The sequence below is a fragment of the Cibotium barometz genome, chromosome 17 (genome assembly GCF_041138505.1).
Source record: "Cibotium barometz isolate CiBa-2024 chromosome 17, ASM4113850v1, whole genome shotgun sequence".
In the NCBI taxonomy this organism is placed as follows: Eukaryota; Viridiplantae; Streptophyta; class Polypodiopsida; order Cyatheales; family Cibotiaceae; genus Cibotium; species Cibotium barometz.
Genome location: NC_141062.1, coordinates 32,697,216 through 32,710,371, shown reverse-complemented (window position 1 = coordinate 32,710,371; position 13,156 = coordinate 32,697,216). Strand labels below are relative to the sequence as shown.

Below are 13,156 nucleotides of genomic sequence, written 5' to 3'. Positions count from 1 at the left end.
TTACCTGCAGCTGTATGTTGAGAGGTGAAAATTTTTTTGCCTACAAATGAAAAACTTTTCGAGCACTGGGCTCAGGTCATCCTTTTTTCCACTAGTTTTTAAAAAAATATATGTACTTCTGACACTCACGGGACCTCAGGTAACTCCGACAACAAAGGCCGCATTGTGCGAGTGCAGTGTGCACATGACAACCAACGAGAGGGCTGGCACGCAGCAAATCGAGAACAACCAACGAGACGTTAGCAGTTTGAGATACGTGTTCTGTGCCTGAGATACGTGCCAGTTTGAGGTTGGCACGTAGTAGTTTGAGATACGTGTTCTATGCCACTCTCCAACGAGACGTTGGCACGTAGCAGTTTGAAATATCATTAAAATTTAATAATGGGCATCTTGGGTACAAAAATGAAGCCCTCTGAGACTTACTAAAAAGAATATATTCATTCAAATTGAATAATGGGCACCTGGGGTACAAAAGTTAAGCGGGTTGAGAGTGAATTATTACTAAAAAGAATATATTCATTCAAATTGAATAATGGGCACCTCGGGTACAAAAGTTAAGCGGGTAGAGATCCCAAGAAACGTGCTTCCCAAAAAGAATGCTATTCAAAAGAGAAGAAAGGATACATCATGGGCCATGGTCACGGGTGTACTAGCTGTAGTAGCCACTTCTTGATCAGTTTCAAAAAATATTAGGGCACAATGATGGGCATGTATGGCTTCTCAAATTCATCATGTATGTGGAGAGAGTGTGCAATAAGCATTTTCAGGAGTGCATCCAAAGAACATGTGTGGAGTCATGTGTAGAGTGCATATGTGAGATGAAAATTTAAGTGCTTTTTGGGGAGGAAAGCAAGGCCAAGAAGAGCAAGCTGATGAGCATGAGGGCTATGGATGTGTTGGTGGTCCAAGCGGCCGCTGTGGCGGGCGGGATGGCGGGGCTGGCAGAGGGCTCAAATGGTGATGATGATGATGGGGCCAAGGCTGGCTCAAGAGCACCTACAGATGGAGAACTTGCAATGGAGCCAGTGGAGAGTACTTTGGCTTGGAATTTCTGGCCCTCCATGCAGTGGTCATCCACCCCATCAATGAAGTAGTAGTTTCCGGGCTTTGAAAGCTCAATCACAGTCTTCCCACTGGAATCTTCAAAGCTTGCAAGTGGTTGTGTCTTGTTGCAGTACCTGAAATCGGTCCTGATCACCTCCAACACGCTGTGGGCCTTGGCAACATAGTTGAACTCTGGCAGCAAGACATAAAAGATGGCAAAAGATAAGGGTTCATGGTAGATTAAAGCCAAAAAATCAAAGCCACTTTATTAAAATGCAAGAAGTCATCTTACCAAGAGAGTCCCCAACTTTGAAAGGGGTGTTAGCAGCCCAATCACTGTAATTAAGCTTAGCACGAGAAGGAATAGTCCAACCAGCAGGTCCACCTACTGTGTAGACAGTGGCAAGGGAAAAGTTCAGTAGAGAGATGAGTGAGATGGAGAGCAAGGGGAACAGCCAATGAAGCTGAAGGTGAGCCATGGGAGGAAGGACACCTTAGGGAAAACCTTAGGAAGCGTTGTGATCGGCTTGACGAGAGCTCAACTACTCTCACAGAGCACTCTCTAGAGAGCTCTTCGAGACACTGCAAAGCATGAGCAGGGAGTTGCCTAGCCCACTCATATAAATGGAGTATGGTACAGGGACGTCCGCTTGCTTGGCGCCACGTCAGCTTCCGACAGGCGAGTTAACGGCCCCGTGCCCTAGTGTGACCGTTGCTAAACCCAACGGCTAGTAATTCCCCCTTACTTTTTTGTGCGATTCCACGTGTCCCCTGCCCCCACAATGATCATTTTTTTAATGAGCAAATTTTTATTTATTTTTTTGTTGAGTCTCCTGTCCACCCAGGCCGGTCTTGCTTTTTGGTTGGCACGTAATCATCCCTTTCTCTATGGTCAATGAACTTGCAATGGCCACTATCCATAAACTGGAAAAAAAAAAAGCAAGTACTACTTTGGTGAACGCCACATAGCTTTTTTCCTTTACATATACACTCAAATTAGGAACATTGAGGTGGTGTATGATCTTCATAATATGATGATGGGCGGGGAAGAAACCCACATGTATAGGGGAGTCATGGATGGAAGTAGGCTTTCACGCGATCATCATGGCCTATGGACAACCACTGATGGCAATAGAAGGGACGAGAGAATAGAACTATGCATGAGTGTTCCTAGATTTTGCTTGTTAAGCTGGCGAAATCTCGTGCACAATAATCAATCAATACATGTTAATGGTATGGCCTCGATTTCCTCTCATGCTGACCGACCAGCATGATAAGAAGAGTCTCCCATTTATGATTGCCCGTAAATGAGAAATTAGAACCTTGAAGTGCTTTGCAGTCTTCAGAAGATAAGTAGTGAAGAATCAAGATAAATAATGCATTCAGGATTTTCCCATAGAAGGATGCTCCCCTCACCCCAACCCCCCCTCCTCCTTTCACCCAAAAAAAAGTGTTATAACCTGCACCATAAATGCAAGGGTCAAAATTACAAGCATAAAACAATGATTTTGCACAATAATCAATACATGTTAATGGTATGGCCTCGATTTCCTCTCATGCTGACTGACAAGCATGCTAAGAAGAGTCTCCCATTTATGATTGCCCATAATGAAAAATTAGGAACCTTGAAGTGCTTTGCAGTCTCCAGAAGATAAGTGGTGAAGAATCAAGATAAATAACGCATTCATGATTTTCCCATAGAAGGATGCTCCCTTCTCCTTTCACCCAAAAAAGTGTTATAACCTGCACCATAAATGCAAGGGATCAAAATTACAAGCATAAAACAATGATGTTTATTGCTTTCTAGAGAGAGAGAGAGAGAGAGAGAGAGAGAGAGAGAGAGAGAGAGAGAGAGAGAGAGAGAGAGAGAGAGAGAGAGAGAGAGAGAGAGCTCTTTTTACATATGCATGTACACATAGTAATTACAACCATTTTGAAGCAAAAAAACATGTCCTCCACATAACTCCAAATGACTCCCGCTTGAGTCGCTCTGTGATGGTCAAGTCTAAATAGTAATTGTCAAGGAATGGAGTACATAGCTTAAAAGCTTCTACATGTAAGTCTACAATGCACTAAGGGAAAATCTATGGAATGCAAAGCCTATAGGCTAGAAAAAGATGATGCTTTGTGAAATCTACAAAGTCCCTTACGTGTAAAAGTGCAAGATGTGCTTCTAAGCACCTTTAACAATATGCATGTCCCTTGTAAAAGTGTCATTTGTGCCTCTAAGTGCCTTTACAAATATGCATGTCCAAAAAAAATTGGTAGAGATCTAATGGAAAGCGAGCATTCTTAGGTTGGTGTGTGGGAGCAATATTGCACATCCATCCAATTATTTTGACACCCATGATTGTTATATATATTAGTAAAGGCTAGGCCTAGCATAGTAATGTTCCTTTGCATTGATTGAGACGTTCATACAAATCATCTTAACTAGCACCCTTAATTTCATAAAGTTACTGCAAATTTCAATATGTGACCATATTAATGAACAAAATACTAAGATGGCATTTTTTGGAGGCTCTCCTCAATTATTTACCAAAATGTTGGCAAGAAAGTTTGCATCCAAGTTTTTAAGTCAAAGATGGCATTTTAGGAGGCTCCCCTCAATCATTCACCAAAATGTTGGTTAGAAAGTTTTTATCTTACCATTTTAGGCACTCTTGCTCCACAAATATTCTACCTTGCCACTTGTTTACATTTGTCATAATGTGCATCCACAACATTATGCCTTGTTGTAATGCCACCAATATGGTGGGGCTCTTGTGGCATCAACTAGATCAAGGGTTTTTACACATATAACTTAATGCTCTCGTGTTTTCCTCCCATACACACTTTCATAATTATTTCTACCATCATTCTAGCAAGTTATTGTTTTCTAGTATAGTGATCACAACCCATACGTGTACTTTTAAGATCTCTAATAACATGTTATCATGCTATTTATGATCAAGCCCTATGAGCCAATATCATAGTCAAAGTAAACAAACACTCTCACAAAGTTTTGGTTTTAGTAAGAAATTTGAATCAAGAGAAGGCTTCACATGTATGCATCATACAAGCTATCCAACATCCTTAACTTGTGAAGGTTATGAAGTAATAAAGGTGTAATAAAGATAGTTTGAGATGTTATCAAATCATAATCAATAAGGTCCCAACCCAAAATAAAAAAATCTTGTAATGTTATTTCAAATCTCTAAGCAATATTTGTAGCACTAAGCTCAACGGAACATACATTATTACCAAAGCTTAAGATAGATAATAACATCAACTTCAATAAAATCTCATATGCATGTTTGAATGTGATGACTAAGAAAATGGTATTTATAAAGCCTCAAGAGTGATAAGAATGTTTACTATAAAAGATAATGATGCAAACTATTGCATTGGTAGCTAAAAGGTTGAGTAGATGCTCAAGTAAAGATGAAAATAATTGAATGATTTCAACCACTTTAACTACTTGCAATAAACTATAATACTTAAGAAAACCCATAGGAAAAGCACTAGGTAAGGTTATATCTAAAAGGTTGAGTAGATTCTCAACCTTTTAGACAATAGAGACATAATAGTACTTAAGGAAAAGCACTAGGTAAGGTTATGTCTAAAAGGTTGAGTAGATACTCAAGTAAAGATGAAAATAATTTAATGATTTCAACCACTTTAACTTAAGAAAAATCATAGTAGTAGAGAAGGGAATTGGCTCCATAAACTTGTTCATAATTCTACGTTTGTTGATTGGATGGACGATGGAATGAGTTTTCTTTATATAGACATCACTCAAGAATATATAACTTCTAGCTAGCAAAGATAATTCATCTCTAGTTCTTTTGAGTTGAGTAAAAAAATTACTTAACAAAGATATATAACTCATTTATAGTTCTTTTGAGTTCAATTAATAAAATTGAATCACCACATGAGCTTTGTGTTTTTAAGATTAAGGAAAAATTATCTCGTCTTGGAAGGACATACCCTTTATTGGAAAGAAGAGAATTAAAAATGCAATCAATTTCAAATACCAAGGTGGTTAGAATCTTAGGTAGACACTAAAAAATTAAAGCTTCAAGACATGCAAATGGTCAATCCAAGAAAGTGCTTTTTGAGTAGGGCTAGTTTCTAAGCATGAAGCTTTTGAGAAAGGATCATGATTTACTATCCAAAAGCAAGGATCATTATTTACTATCCAAAATGGTAACTAGTGATATTAAAGTTTATTTCCATGCTTCTTAAGTCTAGCCAATGGCATGTAAACAATACAAAAGTTTTGCACTTATACACCAACTTAAGATTTTTGGTTCAATAGACCATGGGATAGAAGTGACCCTTTTTGTAAATTGATTCAAAAGGAAATTAGTCATTCTAAACTTCCAGGCATGGAAGTTGTTCTTGTCTCAACTAACAATCTGTTTAAGTCCTTCAGACATTTTTTCCTGCAACATCAGATAATTTATGTATGCAATCTATAACACAACAATATCTTCTATATAACTGATGTGTAGCGGTACTTTAGCACAACCTTATGTATGTCACTAGATCTAACTAGAGTACATGTACATACACCAAATATCAACAATACATGTACATGTCACTAGATCTGACCAGAGTACATGTACATGTACATACACCAAATATCAACAATACATGTGAAAACACTATCTACACTCCCAAAATGCAGTGTTGCAGTGTAATAACCACTCCACCCGAACTTCCCGAAACTGTCAAAAATACCTTGCAGTGACGAAATGGAGATCGAAACGTGCCCAAAACATGATTCTCGCCGCAAAACCTTAGTACAAAGTACTGCGTACCACATAGGCACCTCTAAGCCTACGAAGACATCTCCTCAATCGGAGATGTGTAGCTCCTAGAGCTACGGAGGAGGTGTTGTACCTAAACCAAGAAGGGGAAGAGATGATGATGCTCTTATATGTGTACTGCTTCCTTGCTTCCTTGTTCTTACCCCTTGATTGTCTCCTTATCTCTCTCACAAACTCAAGCTCTGATACCATAAAGAGAATGCAGGGGAGAGGGAGAGCTTGAGTTCCTTGTTGCAAGAAAACACACACACACACACACACACACACACACACACACACACACACACACACACAAGAGAGTGCAAGACACAAGAGAGAGATGGATGGCTGAATTTTCTTCGATCTTCTTCTCTTATCTTGAACCATAATCTCACCAACCATGCCACTGGCATAAGTGTGGAAGCTATCACCTAGGTGGGTCATCAATGTCCCCCTTAACACTAGTTGATCTCAATATCTCAATAAAGACCAACCCTTTGCTGCTGTGTGCAGCCATAGAAATGATAGCTCTCACAGTTTTCGTTCTCACAAACTAGGCTGAATGTCTCCTCATAGGCAATGCCATAGGTCTATGCATAGCCCTCGGCAACAACCAATCTCGCCTTATACCTATTCACTGAACCATTTGCATTATGCTTGATCTTATACACCCACTTACGTCCAATTGCCTTCTTTTCCTTAGGCAAAGGCACTAACTCTCCCATGTTGCATTTGCATTCAATGTTACCATCTCCTCATTCATGGCATCTTCCCATTTTTTATTTCCAAGTGCGTGCTCAAAATAAGTGGGCTCCAACTCTTCTATTTCTTTAAACATGTAAGCATAATTATGGGTTGTACCTAACCCTCGTAGACATGTGTACACATGGATCACTACCAGGTGTCCTCAAAACAACCCTGGTTCTCCTTATGCCAGGAGTAACCACATATAGAATGTCAAGCTCCTCATCAAGGCTTTGCTCAGAGTCACTAGAGTCACCATCTACATATGAATTACCTGTTGACAGATTAAGAACAAAAGGTTGATCTACCTTTTCCTTCCCTTTGTGGAATACATGTGTGTCTACATTTGTCCTCAACCTGCCTGCTGACCATGGACTAACACTTGATCCACTACTAGAGGACTCTCTAGGTCCACTAATCGCCTATGATTGTTGCTCTACATGTGGTGCAGCATCAACATTATGCATCTTCTATCGCCTTCACCTACTGGTGCATATCAACTACTCATAGCATCAAAGACAATATCTCTGCTTTCTCGGATCTCATAAGCGGTAGGTTTGTAACATTTGTAACCTTTCTGCTCTAAAGCATATCTAATGAAGATGTATTTATCTGTCTTTGGATCCAAATTTTTTCTCACTTCTTGGTTGGGGACATGCACATATGTAATACACCCAAATACTTTCAAATGAGGCATGTATGGTTTTATGCCTGTAAACTTTTGTTTAGGCATCATACTATGAACAATTGCAATGGGAGTCTTGTTCATAATGTACACAGTAGAAGTTGCTAATTATTTTGCCCAAAAATAGTGTGGCATATTCTTTTTAGGCATCAAGGCACATGCCATTTCTGCAATGTGACTATTTTTTCTTTCTGTAACACCATTCTATGGGGCGGAGTGTGCCTATTTGTAAACTATCTCTTGATTCCCTGATTTTTTAAGAAATCACTAAACTCATTCGAGAAATACTCTCCCCCACCATTTTATTTGTATGACTTTTTCCTTCTCGACCAAGACTTTAAATCTCTAAAAGTGAGCAACATCTCACTTTTCTCCTTCATGAAATGAACCCACACTTTTCTAGTGTGATCATGAATGAGTGCAACATAATACCTGTAATTATTGTAGCCTTGGTCGGTCCCCATACATCTGAATATATAACATCTAATGACCTTGCATTAACATGCTTTTTATGTGGGAAAGCATGTTTCGCTTGCCAAGCATTCATGCTTCACATACTTTATGCATACCATCAACCTTAAACTTTGATAAACTTGGAAAAATATTTCGGGCCTGCATAGACTTCAGCCCACTGTATATTCACATGACCAATGCACTTGTGCCATATGTCACTATCTACAATGACACCTGTTGTATGCGCAAACATGGTTGTCTTTACCTCATGCATGTTCACATCCAAAGTAAACATCCTACCATTTCAGTTACCCTTTGCAACCAAGTGACATTAATTTTTGAAGTCTTCCACAAAACACCCTTGAGGATTAAACCTCACTTGTAGACCCTGCTCAACCATTTTTCCAATAGAAACCATGTTCTTTGTAATATTTGGAACATGAAGTACATCTACTAAGTACTTCATTTTACCATCTCGCATAGATAATGGCACTTTGCCAACATGCACACTGCCACCATCACCTATTTCTTTATAGCCTAGTTTTTCCATTCTCTACATGTCTCCAAACCATTCACCATGACTGGTCATGTGGTTAGAGGTGCCAGAATCCCCATACCATATATCTTTTGATCCTAACACGTCACCGGTTGTGGAACTCAGCATGTGTTGCATCACAAACAACTTCTCACTTCTGTCATCACCACACTATTTACTAGATGATGCATAGTTGCCTTGCTGCAACTTTCCACTTTTAATGTCATTCTTCTTTTTAAAGCACTCCTTTTCCATGCGCCTTGGTTTGCCACTATAATAGCCCTCTATGCTATTTGTACTTGTGCGCTTTTGTGGTACGTGTTGGAGCTGGGGACTTGCCGGGCACCGTATGCGAGCCACGAATGACTACAAGCATACAACCAGAAACTAGCAAGCTCAAACAGGGAGCAAAGGTGTGTCACTCACCGCTCAGACCGCCGTCATGAAGGATTCTCGTGCCACAGTGAAGAAGGAGCCGCCGTCTCGCGCTCTATCGCCTCGCCGCCGTGCCGCCACGTTTTGATTGTCGCTCTTGATATATAACGTGTCCTTACATCCTTTCGACAAAGGGGTAAAAGCTATGTCTTAGAGGTCAACACACACACGACCAGGTTGTTCAAACATTAAGATGGTTTTAACCCTAGACCTAAGACAACCATATTCCAAGGTTAACTAAAGACTTCATGCATTCCCAAGAATAACTCAATTAAGGTTAAACTCATATGATTTACACTAACACGTTAAGCAACTTCAAAAACTAAGTAGTGCTTTGACAATTTCCATGTGGTCATGCATTATAGTTCATGCAATTAATTGAACAGTAAAAATTAAAGAGAGTGGGCATGGAAGAATTACACCTGTATTTTGGAGATCTCTTGATTCGATGAGAAATGCCCGCAATTTGATGTAGATATTTATGTATGAACATTGCGGCAGTATCAGGACTTGAAAGCGAACCCACCTCAAACTTTTCAACCTGTACAATTAACTAACAAACACTATACCTCGAGAGGCACATCAGTGGAAAAAATTCAAGACTCGTTTAAGGACTCAAAACTAGAAACAACTTAAAAACACTAACCTACCTACCTACCAGTTCACCACACTACTACTGAGGATATGGTAAGAGGATGTTGTAGAGTCCTGGCTCTAGCCCTAAGGCTAAGCCTCTATCTGCATCATCCAAATAAATAAAGTCCGCCTTGGTAGTGCCATGAGTTTCATCCTTCCATTCATCGTCAGATATATCTTCTTCGTATTCCCATCCACATAAACTCATCAAGAATGTAACCATGCGAAGATAGTCATTCTGTGGAAAAGGAAAGTCTTGGGCTATCGAGGATACGTCCTCTACGGAGTAGGGGTCAGTCGTGGTCAATAAGCGAATTAGCCATTCTAATTCCTCAACATTTTCCTCTCTGGCTAGTACATCTATATGATCAAATTCGGTTTTAATTACAGGATAGCACATGTGAAATATCTGAGAAAGGTACAGATGATACCTCTCACCAAAAGTGGGAGTGGATGAAGTGTGTGATGCTCGTGCATCTGCCATATCTGCAAACACAGATATAGCATCAGTAGGTTTATGAAGACAGGTCAATCTAGTTCCTAATTGTGTGCGGAATTTTCTCCTCTAAATGTGCTCTTGCTCTTTTTACTATTTTATGTTTTTCTTTCCTTTTTTTTGTGTATGAAGCTATATATATACATCCCCTCAATTTGGGAATTACATGGTCAGGGGAGAAGGTTAGGGAGGAAGCAATAGAATGTCGAACATGAATACATGCCCCCCCTTCCTGGGTAGATCATATTTTTTGCAATGATGTTGCAGCCTCTTGGAACCAATTTTGTCCAGCGGGTTATAGGTGGTGATGTGGTCAGATAGCTTTTTATGACCCTTGTGGCTACATCAAATTGCAGAGGTAGTGTACGCTCCCATGGATGAACGGAGAAAATGGTTTTCGATGATACTGTTAAAAGGGGAGACTCATTGGTTACTTGGTGGGTATTGACAAGGGTAGGTGTAGACTGTACAGAAACTTCCATATCAACGGGTGCCTGGCATGAGGAGCTAGAAGCTTCATGTGGCTCCCCCCTTCCTGAGCTATAGGTGGTATCGATCGATATCGTTTAGGAATCCAAACTAACTCTGGAAGAAGTGGTGTGGAGCACTTTGTTACCTTTCCCTTACCACGGTCTTGAATTGTTGTTGGGGTGGTAACATTTGGTTTGCAAGGTTTTACAGGCGATGTAGAGGGATTCAGCTTATGTTTAGGGACCCAAATCTGGTCATTCCCTTCGTAGTACCCTTGGGCTACTAATAATTTTTTAGGAATCCAACGTGATGTTACATTGCCTTTTCTCGGGCGGGTAGCTGCTTTCCTACTACGAGGCTTCTTGTCTGAACGAGATTGAGCACTGGAGGTAGCCGTTAACGAAGTTTTTGGGACCCATTTGTATGTACTCTTTGGTATAGTAAGTGGAGCCTTGGAGAGCACACTGCCTGTTTCCACTCTTGGCGTTGAAGCGTTAGAGGGGTGGCAAATAATCAAAGATGGTGTTGCCACTTGACTTTGTGATTTTACGTTATCTAGCGTTTTGTCCAGAGTTGATGGCTTAGGTGTGAGATTTTGAGCGGTTAGACTGAGAGCTGGTTCTCGCGTTGTAACTCGCCTGGTTGCCCAATCAATATTACACTTGGTGGCTAACATCCATTTGCATCCTAAGTTTACAGTCCCCTCCATGCTACTAGCAGGCATAACCAAAAAGCTTTGAATTACGGTCCCCTTGTCATAGGCAACAGGAGTGTGCAGAATTCCTGAGACAGGGGTTTTCTTCTTGTTGATACCTTTAACTTGGATAGCACTCTTGGATAAAGGTGGTTTTCCAAGTTGACACCACACTCCATATGATAGCAAATTGTGTTGGGCTCCCGTATCCAATAATGCATTATATAGCACCTCCCGTAAGGACTCTGTAGCTCAATTGGGTATCGTAGAGGCAGGTCAGATTCCAGTGAATCCTCCTCTGCCTCCTCGAAAAATGCTTGCATAATCTCCAAGTTGGCTTCTCGTTGGCACCTAACACGCTGCTGACGTTCTTTGGCTTCAACTCTCGCTTGTATCTTCTTAAGATCAACTTATTCTTTAGCTACCTTTTTCTGATGGATTGCATGTAACTCCTCTTGGCTTAGGGAGTCATAGTATCTTTTGAATTTACTCCCATTGAGGAATCCAACGGTTTCAACTCCGTCGAGAGTCTCCACTGGGATGGTACCTTGCGGGGTAATTTCACATACTCTATACGGTCCCTTACCAGCATATTTGAGCTTCTTCTTTTCGTTACGCACTCCATACATCAAGACTTTATCCCCAACTTTGATGTCCTTGTCTTTCAGGTGGTGATCAAACCATTTCTTCCTTCTATCCTTCTCCACAAGGGCATTGTACACCGCTAATTGCCTTTCTTCGTTTAGCCGCTCAAGGATATACAAAACGCTCTACTAAGGGATTACCATCCCAACCCTCTTGAGTAGCAACACGAAGACTAGGAATGACAAATTCCCACGGCATGACTGCTTCTTGGCCATATACCATCTTGAATGGTGTGCAATTAATAGCCACTTTGTACGCAGTGCGATAGGCCCATAAAGCTGATGTAAGCTTTAGATCCCAATCCGTGCTATGAGCCTCAACAGTCTTTGTCAGAACAGAGATTAAGGTCTTGTTGGTACTCTCGGCTTGGCCATTCGCTTGCGGATAATACGGAGTAGATTTATAATGGGATATCATGAAATTTGTTGTGAGCTCCTTAATCACTTCATTTATAAAATGCGTACCATTGTCGCTCACAAGTTCAAAAGGACAACCGAAGTGTGTGATTATATTTTCAAAGAGAAACTTGGCTGTTGTCCTTGCATCTGCCTTACGTGTTGCTTTCGCTTCAGCCCATTTGGTCACATAGTCAGTGGCCACAATAATATAGCGAGATTGTGTGTTGCGGGCCGCTGGGCTAATTGGACCTACAAAGTCTAAACCCCACTTTTCAAATGGTTGGTTTACTTTAATTGGATGTAGGGGCATTTGATCTTTCCACTGGGGTTTCTTGTAGCGTTGGCATTCATCACAACCCTTCACAAAAAGTGATGCATCTTGGAACATAGTGGGCCACCAATACCCTGATTGTAAGATCTTTCGCACAGTTAAGTCCCTTGAGAAGTGACCACCGGCTACGCCCATATGTGCCTCTTGCAAAATATATAGATACTCATCCTCTTGGGCACAACGCCTAAGAATGTCATCCTTTCCTCTTTTATAAAGAGTCTCGGCCATCAGGCAATAGGGTTCGCATTCCTTGATCAGCTTTCGAGCTAGATCTTTATGAAGCTTTTTAGGTGGAAAGCCATTAACCAAAAAGTTAACAATCTTCTCACTCGGGCATTGTCTCCACCATGAACAAGGAAGTGTCAGGTAAGTCATCATCAACTCCCGTAGGGGCTTCACCATTAGGTATGTGAGACAAATGATCAGCCATGACATGTTTTTTGCCAGGTCTCACAACAACAGTGAAATCAAACTCAAGAAGAATCAATAGCCATCGTGTGATTCTTCCTGTGGAGCATAGTTTGTTTACCAGATACAACAATGCTTGATGATCCACATAGAAAACAAACTTGGTGGCAAGGAGGTAATAATGAAATTTTCTTACTGCATATATCATTGCCAACCCTTCTCGCTCCGTAGTGGTGTAGTTCATTTCAGCATCGTTCAACTAGCGCGACTGGCAAAGCTAATGGGGTAGTCTAGTTTATGTTCTCCAGGTTGAGTTAACACACACCCACCAATAGCAAAGTTTGATGCATCAATATGCACATGGAAGATTAAATCCCAGTTAGGCATT

At 40.6% G+C, this 13,156-nt stretch overlaps 1 protein-coding gene across 1 annotated transcript; it reads right to left on the bottom strand.

The window, feature by feature from the left end:
* Positions 1–423: 423 nt before the first annotated feature.
* On the bottom strand, positions 424–1,650 carry LOC147629897 (mavicyanin-like). The gene is made up of 2 exons (XM_086811408.1): positions 1,337–1,650; positions 424–1,236 (listed from the first exon to the last, which is right to left on the bottom strand). The coding sequence occupies exons 1-2, from the start codon at positions 1,521–1,523 to the stop codon at positions 827–829; spliced, it is 597 nt and encodes a 198-aa protein (XP_086667534.1). The 5' UTR covers positions 1,524–1,650; the 3' UTR covers positions 424–826.
* Positions 1,651–13,156: the final 11,506 nt, after the last annotated feature.

Excerpts from the sequence above, each read along its gene's own strand:
- LOC147629897 (XM_086811408.1), bottom strand. The coding sequence starts at position 1,523 with ATGGCTCACCTTCAGCTTCATTGGCTGTTCCCCTTGCTCTCCATCTCA. Across the intron at positions 1,237-1,336 it reads CAAAGTTGGGGACTCTCTTG|AGTTCAACTATGTTGCCAAG; the intron begins GTAAGATGACTT and ends TCTTGCTGCCAG.